The sequence below is a fragment of the Cannabis sativa genome, chromosome 8 (assembly GCF_029168945.1).
Source record: "Cannabis sativa cultivar Pink pepper isolate KNU-18-1 chromosome 8, ASM2916894v1, whole genome shotgun sequence".
Taxonomy (NCBI): Eukaryota; Viridiplantae; Streptophyta; class Magnoliopsida; order Rosales; family Cannabaceae; genus Cannabis; species Cannabis sativa.
In genome coordinates, this window is record NC_083608.1 from 41,956,595 (window position 1) to 41,971,117 (window position 14,523).

Genomic DNA, 14,523 nt, shown 5'->3' on the forward strand with positions numbered 1-14,523 from the left:
TTTTATGTTCTAAAAATTTATTTATAAAATTTGTCCGAATCAACTCTGCTTTTATAATAATATTCAATTAATACTTTTCTATATTTTTTTTAAAAAAAAAAAAAAAAAGAAGAAGAAGAAGAAGAAGAAGAAGACGACTTTTCTTCAAAATAAAAAATTAATCCACTGAAATTTAAAGTAAATAAAATATGATATACTATGATCAATTTCCAGATCTTTCAACAATGAAAGACCATGTCTTTAGGCATTTAGCCATCATTACAGCTACCTAAGAACATCAAACTGATGAGACAGTATTTGTTTCAATGTATATAATACCTGCTTCAAAAGACAGTTAACTAACTTCGTAATGATAGGCTGATTATATTAATCGCTTAATGCTTTTTTCGACTACAGCCTATTATTACATATTAATGGTCCCAAAGCTGGCCCTATTAGATTTAAATTTTATTTTAATATATTTTGCTGAAGAAAAAGTAGATTTAAATTCTAAGGGTAGCACAAGCACACTCCTTCAATCACATGTCATGGATATTGATGGCAGCTCATTAAAGTTGTTCCATTGACAGAACTTGAGTTGGGGTTGATAGAAAAATATATATATATATTTATATATAAAATATTAGCCTCGTGAACATTTTAAAAGGATTTTTACAAAAAATATTAAATTTTAAATAAAAATTCGGATTTGTTTAATTTTTTTTAAATATTTATAATTAATTTTTAAAACTATTACGTGGACTACTAAAAATTTGCTACGTGTGCAAGTGTGTACACGTGGACATTCACCGTGGCACTTAACTGTGATTTTTAGACAGAGGTGGGCAGAGCAAAATGGAACTAGGGTTTAAGTAGTTTAGCCGCCAAAAATTCAGTTTTTGTGGTTAAGTGTTACAAACCGTAAAGTTCAGGTAGTTTAGCCGCCAATATCCCAATACACTAAAATAAAACTTATATTTTGGCTCTAAAACATACATCATATTGTAGAGCTCGTCGCAAGCTTCGAAACGGTATATAGAATGTCCAAAACGGACACTCAAATCAAAAGTTATGACAAAAATACGATTCATTCTAATCTCATATGAATTTCTAAAAACTATAAAACTCGAAAATTTCAATTTTCGCACTCACCGAAATACTACCAAAATTTATCCAAATCACTCCAAACTTCACAGGGGGTATATATACCATAAATATTACCATCCTTACGTAACAGAAATAAAAATCGACCCCTTAAATGAAAAATGTCATTAACGTTCGGACTAAGCTTTAAAAAGTTCCAAACTCAATTTCTAACTCAAAATCACCTCAAATTCAACAAGTAAACATCAGAACTAGTCTCATGACTACCTACCCAAGAATAATTATATAAAGTCAGAACCTTCATAACTATTCTAATTCACAAAACCCCTATACGACACCAATTATTTTTAAACTTAAAACGAAATTAAACCATACCTTAAGCTTTTCCTTTTCAAAGATTTGCTATCTTGCTACTAACGGAGCTTAGATCACTAGGTTTCGGGTTGAAAATCGAAGAAAATAGATATATAAAGAGAAAATTTTATCAAAGGAAGGAAAACGAGAGTTTCGTTCGTTGTTCATTCTTTTACTGTTATAAATATAATAATAATAATAATATATTATTAATAATAATAATAATAATAATAATAATAATAATAATAATAATAATAATAAATTATTATTAATAGTTATCTTATTATTTCTTAGCCGTTAAGAAATCTATATTTCTAAGGTATTTGGTTGATTTCGAGTACCCGAAAATACTTCAGTATTTCTAAAATCAATTTATCATAATAATTCCATCAATAATTTTAATAAAAACTGTTGTGATATTTTTAGCCTCCAATCGGATCTCTAGGGTTGGCAAACTTAAAAATATTTTTATTTCACAAATAACTCATATTATATCCACGTATTTCAAATAAATCTCCGTAATTAACAAATTACGCTTATATATATATCCATTTATTGAGTCTCCAGGGTCGCCAAACCTGAAGAATATTTTTATTCTACATATATCTCATATTACATTCACACATGCTATATAAATCTCCGTAATTAACAAATTATGATTATTTACCCACTTATTATAGCAAAATTTAAATTTTATGCTGTAATTAATTAGTAGGATCATAATCCCACTTATTACCTGATTAACTCATAATATAAATATAAACCCTAATTATTTACCATTAGACTTATCGGGATATTACAGGTGTGGACTGAGTTTTGAGTCAAGTAGTTGGGTTCTGGCCAGAAGATCCCTCGTGTACTTTTGTTGGGTCAAGCAAATTTCATTAGTTGTTCTCTAAACTTCAAAACCCAAGAAGTATTGTATTGGTCCAAGGTTTTTGAGAGAGAAACTGTTGTTCAAGGCAGAGATTAGATGTTGAACCTCAGATGTATCAGCACCTGTTATGAGAATGTCATCAACATACACCAAGATAAGTAGCAGGTTACCATTTTTTATTGAGAAAAATAGGTTGTTATTAGATTTTCTGCTGGTGTAACCCCATTGAACCAGAGTAGCTTTGAGAGTGTCAAATTAGGCTCGAGGAGCCTGTTTGAGACCATATATTTCCTTGTGAAGTTTGCACACATGGTTGGGGCAAGTAGGGTCCACAAACCCTTGTGATTGGGCCATGTACACATCTTCAGATCTTCTTGTAGTTGTCCATTCAAAAAAGCATTATTGATGTTAATCTATTGGATTTCCCAGCCATTTGAGACAGCAAATGTGAACATAATTCTTATGGTGCAGGGTTTTATGACGGAGCTATATATTTCAAAAAAATCAATGCCTAGAGTTTGTTAGAAACCTTTGGCCACCAATCTTGCCTTAAGCCTTTCAACAGTGCCATCTGCATTAAGTTTAATCCTATAGACCCATTTATTTTGCACAATGATCATCTCAGAAGTTTTAGGCACAAGAGTCCATGTTTTCTTTTTCTTTAAAGCACTCATTTCATTGTTCATGGATGCATTCCATTTAGTATTGGCAAAGGGTTCTTTAAATGAAGTTGGTTCCTTTTCATCATTGGATTATGCAAGAAATGTATTTGGCTTGTAGATGCCTAACTTGGACCTAGTGACCATAGGGTGATGATTGGTGTTGGGACAGGTGGGTGGATTGGCAACTGGTGAAGTTGCTGAACCAGAAGAGGATATGGTGTTAACAGGAGACTATCTGTCTTGTATTGATGTTCTGTTTGGAGGTGGTGGAGGACTGGGAGGTGGTGAAATGTGATTTTGGGTTGGTGGATTAATGGTGTTTCAACTTGGTATGAAGAAGGGTTGTTGATTATTGGTTGAAGTGTTGACAGTGGACTGAATGGGAGGAAAGAGATTAGTATATGGGAATTCTTGTTCCTTAAAAGTAATACTTCTTGCCGCAGAGATTCTACCTGAGGGATGAAGACACCTATACCCTTTGAAATTGATACTGTACCCTATGAAGACACATTTGGAAGACCTGAAAACAAGTTTGTGTGATGCATAAGGTTTGCAAAGAGGAAAACAAGAGCAACCAAAAACTTTGAGCAGGTTGTAATATGGTGTTTGCTGAAAAGTGTTTGATAATTGAGTGTGGGAGTAGGTAATCGATTCATTAAGTAGGCAGCAGAAGCAAAAGCTTCCCACCAGAAAGATAATGGCATTTTGGCTTGTGACAGCAGTGTGAGTCCAGTGTCAACAACATGTCGATGTTTCCTCTCAACTCGACCCTGATGTTGGTGTGTAGGTGGGCAAGAATTTCTTTGAATTATGTCAAGATTAGTAAAATGTTTATACAGTGGCTCATATTCTTTACCAAGATCAGATTGCACTTATTTGATTTTAGTTTGAAATTGCCTTTTCATAAAGGTATTGAACTGTATAAAGATGTTACTAGCCTCATACTTATTTTTCATAGGAAATAACCATGTAAATTTGGTGAAATCATCAAGAAAACTAATGTAATATTTGAAACCATCAGCTGAAGTATAAAAGGAAGGACCCCATGCATCATTTAAAATCAAATCAAAAGGTTTTGTGGTTTTATTTTCAATACTTTTGAAACTAAATTGGTGCAATTTTCCAGTTTGACAAGCATTACAAAGATCTATTGGCTTGCACTTTACATTTGGAACAACATGAGAAAGAACTTTATTTAATATAGGCTTGGAGGGATGACCAAGTCAGCAGTGCCAAACATTGACAATTTTGGACTTGTCATGAACATGATTACTTGTAGTTGTATGATTGAGACCCTTGGGTTTGAAACTGACAGAGGCAGGGACAACACCTTGAGATTTGGATGCTGGGACTTGAAGCTTATAGAGACCTTCACTGAGATGGTCCTGCAGAAGAACTTGCTTGGTTGTCTTGCCCTTTATGAGACAAGACAATTCATTAAATTCAAGAATGACATGATTATGCTTGGTAAATTGAGAAATACTAAGTAGGTTTTTGGTGACACTAGGTACATGAAGAATATCTTGCAAGACCAATGAATTATTAGGAAAATTTTTACAAACAGAACTTGATCCAATATGATGTATGGGAAGAGAGGAACCATTACCTACAACCACTTTGACTTTACCTTTATAATTAGAGACAGAATTGAGATGATCAGCATCATTTGTCATGTGATGAGTTGCACCAGAGCCAAGATACCAGGTAGAAGATGAATCTGATGTGGGAGTGGATTTAGACACAAGGGCTTGAGGGGTATCACCATTTGAGAGGGGGGGGGGGGAGTCGATCCATTTAAGACACCAATGTAAGTGATGTCAAACCTGTGATAACACTTCATAGCTGTGTGACCAGCACGACCACAAAGTTGACATACATGCCTGTTGTCACGGCCACCTCTGTTGTTGTTGTAAGATCTACCTCCTCTATTGGAGCCTCTGAATCCACGATTTGAGGGAGATCTTCTGGTATTGGTCAAACTGGCTTGCACATTGTGGAGAGATTCAGTTGTGTGCTGTTGAATTCTCATCTCTTGACTCTGCAACATGAACTGAACTTCTTGGAGAGTGAGAGGTTCAATTCTTGATGTTAAATGGATGACCACAGCTTCATACTCTGCTCATAGTCCACCAACAATGTACAACACTAAATCATCATCATTGATGGGCTAACTAGCTGCGGCAAGCTGATCAACATGTTGTTTCATTTTGAGAATGAACTCCTCAATCGACAGAGATCCTTTCTTGGTGGTTTGCAGTAAGTTGTGAAGTTGTAGAAGTCGAGCTCGAGATCTGGTGGCAAAGAGTTGAGCGAATGTGTTCCAAATCTCATGAGAAGTTTGACAATTGATTGCATGGCCCAGCATGTGTTTAAAGACATAATTCATCAGCCAGTGCATCAAGAATTGATCAAGTCTCATCCAATTTTGAAAGGCCGGGTTAGGGACATTACCTGCAAGAAACTGTGGTGGTTACGGAAGTGATCCAAGAACGTAGGCATCAAGATCATATGCTCGAATGGCAACAAGGATAAGATATCTCCAAATTGTGTAGTTTGATCTGTCAAGACGAAGATTGAGGGGGAGAAGATGATTGTTGGGGAGGGGAATTGGATTTGGAGCTTCAGGAGCTGGTTCAACAGCTCGAGCTTGCTGTGGATCGATTCTTTCCTCTGCTGGTGGTTCAACTCGAATACCAGCACCATTTGCGTTATTGCCATGATTCGACATGGCTTTGATAACATGTAGGAGTACTGAATTTCCAGTACTCGAGCTTGAGCAAAAGACAATGGAGGAGAGAGAGAGATGAAAGATGGAAAAATATTGCTCAACTGAAAAAAATCAGTTGGCCAAACTTGACATTTATATACTGAGTTAATTACAAGAGAAGTATAACAAACTTTAACTAATTTCTAAGTACTTCTTACTAAAGAACTGTTACATTGAGCAAAACATAAAAAAAAAAAAAAAAAAAAAAAAAAAAACAGGGAACTTAGCCATTTTCAATTCTAACAGAAACTCTTTACATCTTTGTCCATCTGTTTAGCCATTTTCAATTCTAACAGAACCTCTTTGCATCTTTGTCCATCTATTACCGTTTGCTTCAGTATTCTTTCTAGCATTGTGTCATGTTCTTATTTTTCTGGTTATTTTTTATACTATTAATTAGTGTCTTGAAATTTATGTTCTTGATAAATTTTAATTAACCACATAACTATTTTAAATTGGAACACCAAATTTGAACAAATACACATACATACTGAGCATTTGATGAAGAAAAACAAGTATCATTGTTGTGGCATTGTTCTAGAGCAAAGTAACCTAAAACGTTTACTTACATTGTTACCGACCTTGGTACAAAGTATCTGTCAACAAGTTATTTGATGATGATGAATGAGAAAGATTATTAGGGTTACTAGATATAGATCTTTTCACAATAAATGTTGGTTGTCGAGGACTTGGAAGACTTGCAGTTTCACTTCCAAGCATCAACATCACATTTGACATAGTGGGACGATCATTTGGGTCATCTTGTACGCACAATAGTCCCACTCTTACACACCTCATGAACTCATCTTCATTGAACTTCTCCTTTGATGCTGAATCTATTAGTTCAAAGGCCTTGTTTTTGTTCCACATTTCCCATACCTGCAGCAACCCATCGAAAACGAAAAAGTAAATAAATAATGTAAAAGAGGAACATTTTAAGTTGAAAAGAGACATGTTCAGTAAATAACACTCACATAGCCTATAAGGCCAACAGCTTCTTCTAATCGATAAGATTTCGAGTTTCTTTGTCCTGTAATAATTTCTAATGTGACGACCCCAAAACTGAAAATGTCTGATTTAGTTGAGAATAACCCCTCTAGTGCATACTCTGGTGACATGTAACCACTAACGAACAACAATAAAAGTTGGTTCAGAAAAATTAACATGAAAAAGATGTACATTTAACATATTAGCACAAAACTTACTAGGTACCAACGACTCTGTTTGTGCTTCCTTGAGTTTGTTTTCCTCCAAAAATCTTTGCTAAGCCAAAATCGGAAATTTTAGGATTCATATGTTCATCGAGCAGAACATTACTTATCTTCAAGTCTCTATGGATAATCCTTAACCTTGAATCGTGGTGAAGGTAGAGAAGTCCTCGAGTAATTCCCATGATGATATTAAAGCGTATTTCCCAATTCAGCAACCCACGTAAGTTTTCATCTTTTTGATTAAAGTGTAACAAGTTTTTATTAGTATACATGTATATAAAATCAGTTGATCTATTTGGATGTATTATATTCAACAAATCAACTTTAAATGATTCACAGAAAATCAAAACTTAGAAAAATATATGATTGGAAACTCACCAAATAAGAATGAATCTAAGCTCTTGTTGGGCATGTACTCATAGATTAGTATTTGTTCATTTCTTTCGGCACAATAGCCCAAAAGTCTAACAAGATTACGATGCTGGAGTTTGGCAATCAATAGTACCTCATTCTTGAATTCCTCTGACCCTTGTCCAGAACCACTCGAAAGCCTCTTTATAGCTATTTCTTGGTCACCTGGAAATTTACCCTAAGGTAGAATTCCACAGAAAACATCCTATTATTAAAATTTCATAAATAAAAATAAAAAAAAAAAATGTGGAATCCAAACTTCAATGAGTATTAGAGTTTATTACCTTATAGACAGGGCCAAACCCTCCTTGTCCAAGTTTGTTAGCTTCTGAAAAGTTATCTGTAGCAGCTAGTATGTTTGCCAAAGCAACAAACGGGACTTGTATGCCTTCCTTTTCATCGTCTTTGAAATGGTTTGGATCTATCAAGCTACCTAATTCTGCAAATATTTTCAAAACATTTTATATCAATTCATAAAAAAACGAAATTAGAAAAACACACACAAAACAATCTATTATTATTATCAAAGTTACCTTGTTTGATGGCTGCTCTTTTCCTTCTCCGTAAATAAATGAAACAAGCAATAAAAGTGATGAACATGACTAAAGCTATTACCCCAAACAAGAGAGCATAAAGCTTCCATCTTTGAAATTCCTTACGCATTCGAAACTCAGAATTCGCTAACCGAATATGGATAGTCCTTTGTCTGCTATCTCCAGATACTAGCTGCTTCAGATTTAAGATATCACCCGTAATAATTGAACAGCCCAAACTTCCATAGGAAAAGCCAGAGCAAGAGCAGTTTCTCAAGCAATTTGATTCGCATTCATCCAGATTACTAGCTTCTTCAGAATGCATATTTTCAGGCAAGGACATATCTGTCATTTCCAGAAATCTATCCACAGTAGTATTATTATTACTAACCCCACACTGCAACCTTGTTTTTCTATAGCAACCACCTGAGTAATCCTTCAATTCCCAATCTTTCGGCGAATTCGGCTCAAACCCCATCAAACATTGACAAGGGGTCAAGGATTCCTCATTACTATCACAATTGGCATATGCCCCACAAGCTCTATAAACTTCACATCGTTGGCTTGGAACCGACCAAAACACAGTCCAACCATTATCAGACCGCCAATTCACCTGTGTAAGCTGCCCTGAAACATCAATCTCAAAATGATTTATCAATGTTGAAGTGTTTGTCATGGTGTAGGTGATGTAGCTTTCATTTTCGTTTGATACAAAGGTGAAATAGTAGTTTTCTGCATTGCGGTTCATCTCAGGAATCCCGCTAAAGAGATTTCCATCCCAAGGACCACTGGTCCAGTAGTTCTTACTCCTATTCCACTGAATAAAAACAGAGTTGTTAGTATGATCTAGCTGAGCAGAGAACAGCCCTGGGGAAGGGTCCTCCAAGCTTTTCCATGAAGTTAGAATCTTCCTAGTGTCGCTTGTTTTGTTGTACCCTAATTTGGCTCCAGGTAGCCATGCATGACTAGGAAACTCAAAACTTTGCCACAATGGTATTGATGAACTACTAGATTTGTCGTTTATAACTAAATTTCCGGAATCTAAAAGTACCGCTTGTACAGAACGTGTGGTAGTATTACTGGAGCTCAAATTCGTGGACCAAACTGGTAGCTTTAACTCATTATAGAGAACCAAATTTCCATCTGTGATTCTTAGCTCTGACGCAAGTGAGACTGGTATCTCTCTGTTTGCCACCCAAACTGACCTACGAGAAGTATCTTTCAAGCGCCATATGCCTAAATAATAGTCTTGAGCTGAACCTGGTCGAAAGAATCCCATTTCAAATACACTGCTTGCAGAGATAATGGTAGATTGACCAGAGAGTATATCATTTGTAGAGATGGAATCAGCACCATACAAGGAATGGATATTGAGAATTAGGGATAGGAAGAAAGCGAGTTTCAGAATTGGGTTGGAATTCGTATCCATGGTTGAAGAAAATTTTGCAAATCAAGTGTGTCCCAAATGGAAATGGTATATGAAAATAAAAAAGTAGAAGAAAATGCCTGAATATACTCGGCTGTTTGACAATATACCGAAAAACTTTTTTTATTTAGATTTTTTTTTAATATTTTTTATATTAAAATTATTTTCAGAAAATGTCTCACATTCTTTCTTTCTTTCTTTCAAACTACGTTCTTTCTATTATAAGATATATTTAAATTTCATCTTTGTCCTGTTGTGTTGAATGTATTTCATTTACACCAAGTGAATCTTATATTAGATTAGCGTAATTATTTTCCCTTATATATTTACGGGTAATTCTTCGATGCACTCCCTTAAAATAGATATATTGATGCACTCTTATTTATTTTAGCACCCGAAATAATTTTTTAGTCAAATTTTTTCTCATAATTATGTACGTTATAGTTTTTTAAGACATCCGGCAAAATTTTAAAAAATTTGAAAAAAATTTAACACGCCAAAAACTACATTCATCTATTTTATTTTATACGCGTGTAAAATAGACTGTTTGAACATTATTTTCTATATTATAAATTATTTAGAATTTCTCAAAATTTTATAGATTATCTTAAATAACTATAACATACATGAATATGAAAAAAAAAAAAATAGACTAAAAAATTTTTCTTAATGCCGAAACAAGTCAAGGGTGTATCAGTAATAAGTATATCTCTTTCAAGGGGTGCATTGTTGAATCACCTATATCATATTTATCTATGAAAAAATTAAAAATTAATTAAACACTTTTCTTCTCTATTTTAAAAATCGCTGATCTCTCTCCGTGCTTCGCCACTGTTGGAATCATAGTCAACTATAATTACGCAATTTGCATATTGTAAATACAGAATATAATCGTGGCTAATGGTTCGCCACAAATGCATGAGTCTCATGTGGTGTCTATGGTTTTGACGTGTAATGTATAATCATATCATTTATCCATGAATTTCTACGTTTGAGAAGCTTAATTTGACTAGAAAATTCAACATACATAAAGCGTATTTCTTTCGATTCCTTCACTCTTCTTTTCCAACCTTTGAATGTTTCCTGTACGTACTTTCTTAGAGAAAGACATTATTAGCTTAGATATATAGCCTGCGCGTCACATTCAAATATCTTAAAATTAAAATATCTTATTAAAGTTATATACACTTTATTTTTTTAAAAGATAATATTTTTTGGAAGTTCAATTTTTCACATTTAATGTCTCAATGTATAGTAAATAAGCTAATATAAAATAATAATTTTTTTGACGTAGTGATCAAAATCACACTTGAGTAACGATACAACAATTTATTATCGACGACGGTACCTCCTCGAATCGGGATAGCTCATCGTCTAATTAAAGAGTATGCTTTGTTAAACCATGCATGAGTTACAGAATTCTTATCGCGAGCCACATAAACTGTTTTTGAAAATTTAGACAATAAAACTATAGCATTCTCAAATAGCACCTCGAGTTCATTAAAAACATCATTCGTTTGTTAATAGTTGTTGCGAGAGAAAGAAAATCTAAATAAACCTCTCTAATTGGATTGAAAAAATAGCATTAAAAAAATTAAAAAAATAACATTTGGCTTAAAAAAATAAAACTTATCTTTGAAGCTTCTTGAAAAAATAATGTCACCCTTAATTTATCAAAAATAAACCATTGAGTCTAACTTTTGAATCTCTTTTTTAAAGCAGAGAAATTTAAACAATGAAACCGTCTTTGATGGTTCTATGACCTACTAACTTCCAATCCATAAATCCACTCTTGCCAAAATGTAAATAAGTACATTCTATTAATTGAGAAGAATTCAATAAATAAATAAATAAACTATATTACAAAAAAAATTTAAATTAAATTTTTAAAGAAAGACTTATCTGATAAATTCTAGGTGATTTCAGATTTCAGTAAAATATGTTGAAATGACATAACATTTCCACCAAACATATCAAAAGTAGCAAAAAAATTATTTTTAATATATGGAGCGAATAAAATATCCAATTATCAACATGTTAATGTAAATTTAAGGATGAATTTGGAGTGTTTTATTTTTTTTTTTGAAGTGCTATATTTTAATAATGCAATTGATTAATAAAGTTTTCATTACATTTCAAAAAAATAATGCAATTAGAGGTTTGTATATCTACTGCTCTTATAAAAGCGAAAGAAAAAATCTCTTAACTTTTTCCCAAAATTAGAATTCTGAGAACAAAATAGAAAGAAAAAAATTACAATAACACAAAAGGTTTAGAAAGCCTATAAAGTAAAACAAAGAAATAAAATGAAATAAGAAATATTGTTTTTGATATAAAATAAGATATATTGTTGCTACGTTAAAGTAAATATTTTTTCTAAAAAAAAATAGAATGGCCTTTGTATAGTTTTGGTAGATACCTAATAATAGATAATATTGAAAGAATTAGCTTATACTGTATATGACATATAAAATAAATAGTTTAAACCACAAAACATGAAGAACGGAGAATTGTTTTCTCTTACGAAACCTATTAGGTGTCAAGTTTTTGAAGACCTTTATCTTTTATTTCATAAAAAAGAAAATTTGGGATTTTCTAACTATTATTAACATTAAAATTATTTCATAAAACGGTATGAAGTTCATTTAAGTACTATTATTAATTATTAACATTAAAATTATTAAATCAAAAGAAAGAAAGTACTTAAAACGTACAAACATAAAATTACTTATTAATTGATTGACATCTTCTAATCAAAGCATTAGATTTGGTTTGTTTATGTAACCTTGAATGAACTTCATACCGTAGAATCCATATTATATACCACGTGGCTGTTGTGGACATATTAAAGTTATCCATCTAATGGAATCGATAGTGTGCCATTTTTAAGCACGGTTGTAAAGTCCATTGAGCTACACAAATAGCAGAATTATAATACCAAATACCAAACAAAATTATATATTGTGACGTTGATTATATATTTTACATATTAATGATATCTCGCAGACCTGCAAGCACTTCTTCCTTGTTGGAATCTAAGAAGGCCACTGTTTGCGTAGCAGGTTGGACGAATACAAGCATCATGTGAAATCGAGTTCTTGACAAACAAACATGTAAGATTGTTAATACAATATTATCCTATATGTAGAGTTATAAATTACGAAATTAATTTTATACTTATTATAATAGGGAGCAATAACGAAATTATTCAGATTCCTCGCAGTCATACGACTAACCAGTGCACTGCAACAGGCACCGCGATCTCCTGTCTGAGTGCCAAAGGCACTAGGATTTAGAAATGCATATTTTACATTCAATCCATTAATGCTAAGCAATTGTTTGTGCATGTACTTGATAAAAATAAATAATTAATAAGTAATTCCAATAAAAATATCAAGTTTATAAAGAGTTGAATATTATACCTGCACCAAATTATTATTGGTTGGGCTCTTATAACATGCACATTGCATAAATCCCTAATGTTGACGGTGAGAACTCGTCAACTAACTTGTTGGCTGGAAAATTAAACTCTACTTCAAACTAAGAACTAAGATGAATAAAAAGATAAAATATGAATTCAAGTGTCTATCTCAAAATAGAGAGAAAATGAAAAAATTTCTATTACTCTCAATATGGTGGTTGCAAGAATAATTTTCCAACTTCTTCTCACATCTAAAGGGAGGGGTATTTAAGTCTCTAAATGGCCTAGAGTATATGGTGGTCCCAAGGGACAAGGTGTCACTTTCATGCTGCTTATTGCAGGTGCAGGTGATGGTCTTGCGCCTTGTACCCTTGTCTAGTGTAAGGTGGTCATGAGTTGCAGGAGTAGTGGCTGCATTGTACCTTTGGTCGATTCTTCAAGCTCTGCAGGTGCAGTGCCTCCACTACTCGTACTTTCTTGCTTTTAGAGCTTCCAGAAAGCGTGACCGTACTCTCCTTGAGTGTTTACCTTGTCCTTATGATTGTATCCTTGTCTCTTCACTCTCATCTTGCTTGGAGAAACTTCACTAAGTTTTACAATGTCATGGTCGAATGACTTCCCGAGGGTGCATGCCGAGTGACTTCTCAAGAGTGCATGTCGAGTGACATTCATGGATGCATGCCGAGTGACATTTCACAATGTCATTATCGAGTGACATTGTGAATGCCCTTGCTGAGTGACATCATGAATGTCCTTGTAGAGTGATATTCATGGATGCGTGCCAAGTTACATTTCACAATGTCATTCTCGAGTGACATTGTGAATTCCCTTGCTGAGTAAAATTGTGAATGCTTTTGTCGAGTGACATTCATGGATATGTGTGTCGAGTGACATTTCATAATGTCATTGCCAAGTGACATTGTGAATGCCCTTGCCGAGTGATATCATGAATGTCCTTACCAAGTGACATTCATGGATGCATGTTGAGTGACATTTTACAATGTCATTATCGAGTGACATTTTGAATGCCCTTGACGAATGACATCATGAATGTCTTTCTTGGGTGACATTCATGGATGCGTGCTGAGTGACATTTCACAATGTCATTGCTGAGTGACATTGTGAATCCCCTTGTCGAGTGACTTCATGAATGTCCTTACCGAGTGGCATTCTTGGATGCATACTGAGTGACATTTCACAATTTCATTGCCAAGTAACATTGTGAATGCCCTTGCCGAGTGACATCTTAAATGTCCTTGCTGAGTGACATTCATGGATGCGTGCCAAGTGACATTTCATGGATCCATGCCGAGTGACTTCTCAATGTTATGGCCGAGTGACATTGTCACTCTCTAGGACGAGTGACATTGTTACTCTTATGGTCGAGTGACTTCTCAATGTCATGGCCGAGTAATATTGTCACTTTATATGGCATAGTGACTCAAGGCCGAATGACCTTGTCACTGTCAAGGCCAACTAACATTTTGATAAAACATCATTCATTTTTTTTTACATATTACAACATGTAACAACTTATGTGAAGCATGCTTTTCAAAATACAGGTCTAACGAAATTATCACAAGTATTTATAGCTCTCGTTACTTATTACAATTAGAGGTGATGTTATTATGAACCTAATGTATCCTTATATAGAAGAGAGAAACCTATGTAAAATATGATAAATGCACTCTTTAAGAAAAATGGAAAAAGTGGAAAGACAATATGTTCAATATTTAAATAATATTTAAGTAATATATAAAGAAAACAAATTAGCAGAT

At 33.6% G+C, this 14,523-nt stretch overlaps 1 protein-coding gene across 1 annotated transcript; it reads right to left on the minus strand.

Annotated features, from left to right (window-relative positions):
• Window positions 1–6,211: 6,211 nt before the first annotated feature.
• Window positions 6,212–9,513, minus strand: LOC115699458 (G-type lectin S-receptor-like serine/threonine-protein kinase At4g03230). The gene is made up of 6 exons (XM_030626882.2): window positions 7,899–9,513; window positions 7,650–7,804; window positions 7,333–7,543; window positions 6,949–7,186; window positions 6,718–6,868; window positions 6,212–6,622 (listed from the first exon to the last, which is right to left on the minus strand). Exons 1-6 carry the CDS (start codon window positions 9,325–9,327, stop codon window positions 6,317–6,319), a joined length of 2,490 nt encoding a protein of 829 aa, XP_030482742.1. The 5' UTR covers window positions 9,328–9,513; the 3' UTR covers window positions 6,212–6,316.
• Window positions 9,514–14,523: the final 5,010 nt, after the last annotated feature.

What these genes read in the sequence shown, in the direction of transcription:
- LOC115699458 (XM_030626882.2), bottom strand. Translation starts at nt 9,327, where the DNA reads ATGGATACGAATTCCAACCCAATTCTGAAACTCGCTTTCTTCCTATCC. An exon ending in AAGAGCAGCCATCAAACAAG is followed by an intron (nt 7,805 to 7,898) that starts GTAACTTTGATA and finishes AAATATTTGCAG; the next exon opens with AATTAGGTAGCTTGATAGAT. An exon ending in CTTAGATTCATTCTTATTTG is followed by an intron (nt 7,187 to 7,332) that starts GTGAGTTTCCAA and finishes TTAATCAAAAAG; the next exon opens with ATGAAAACTTACGTGGGTTG.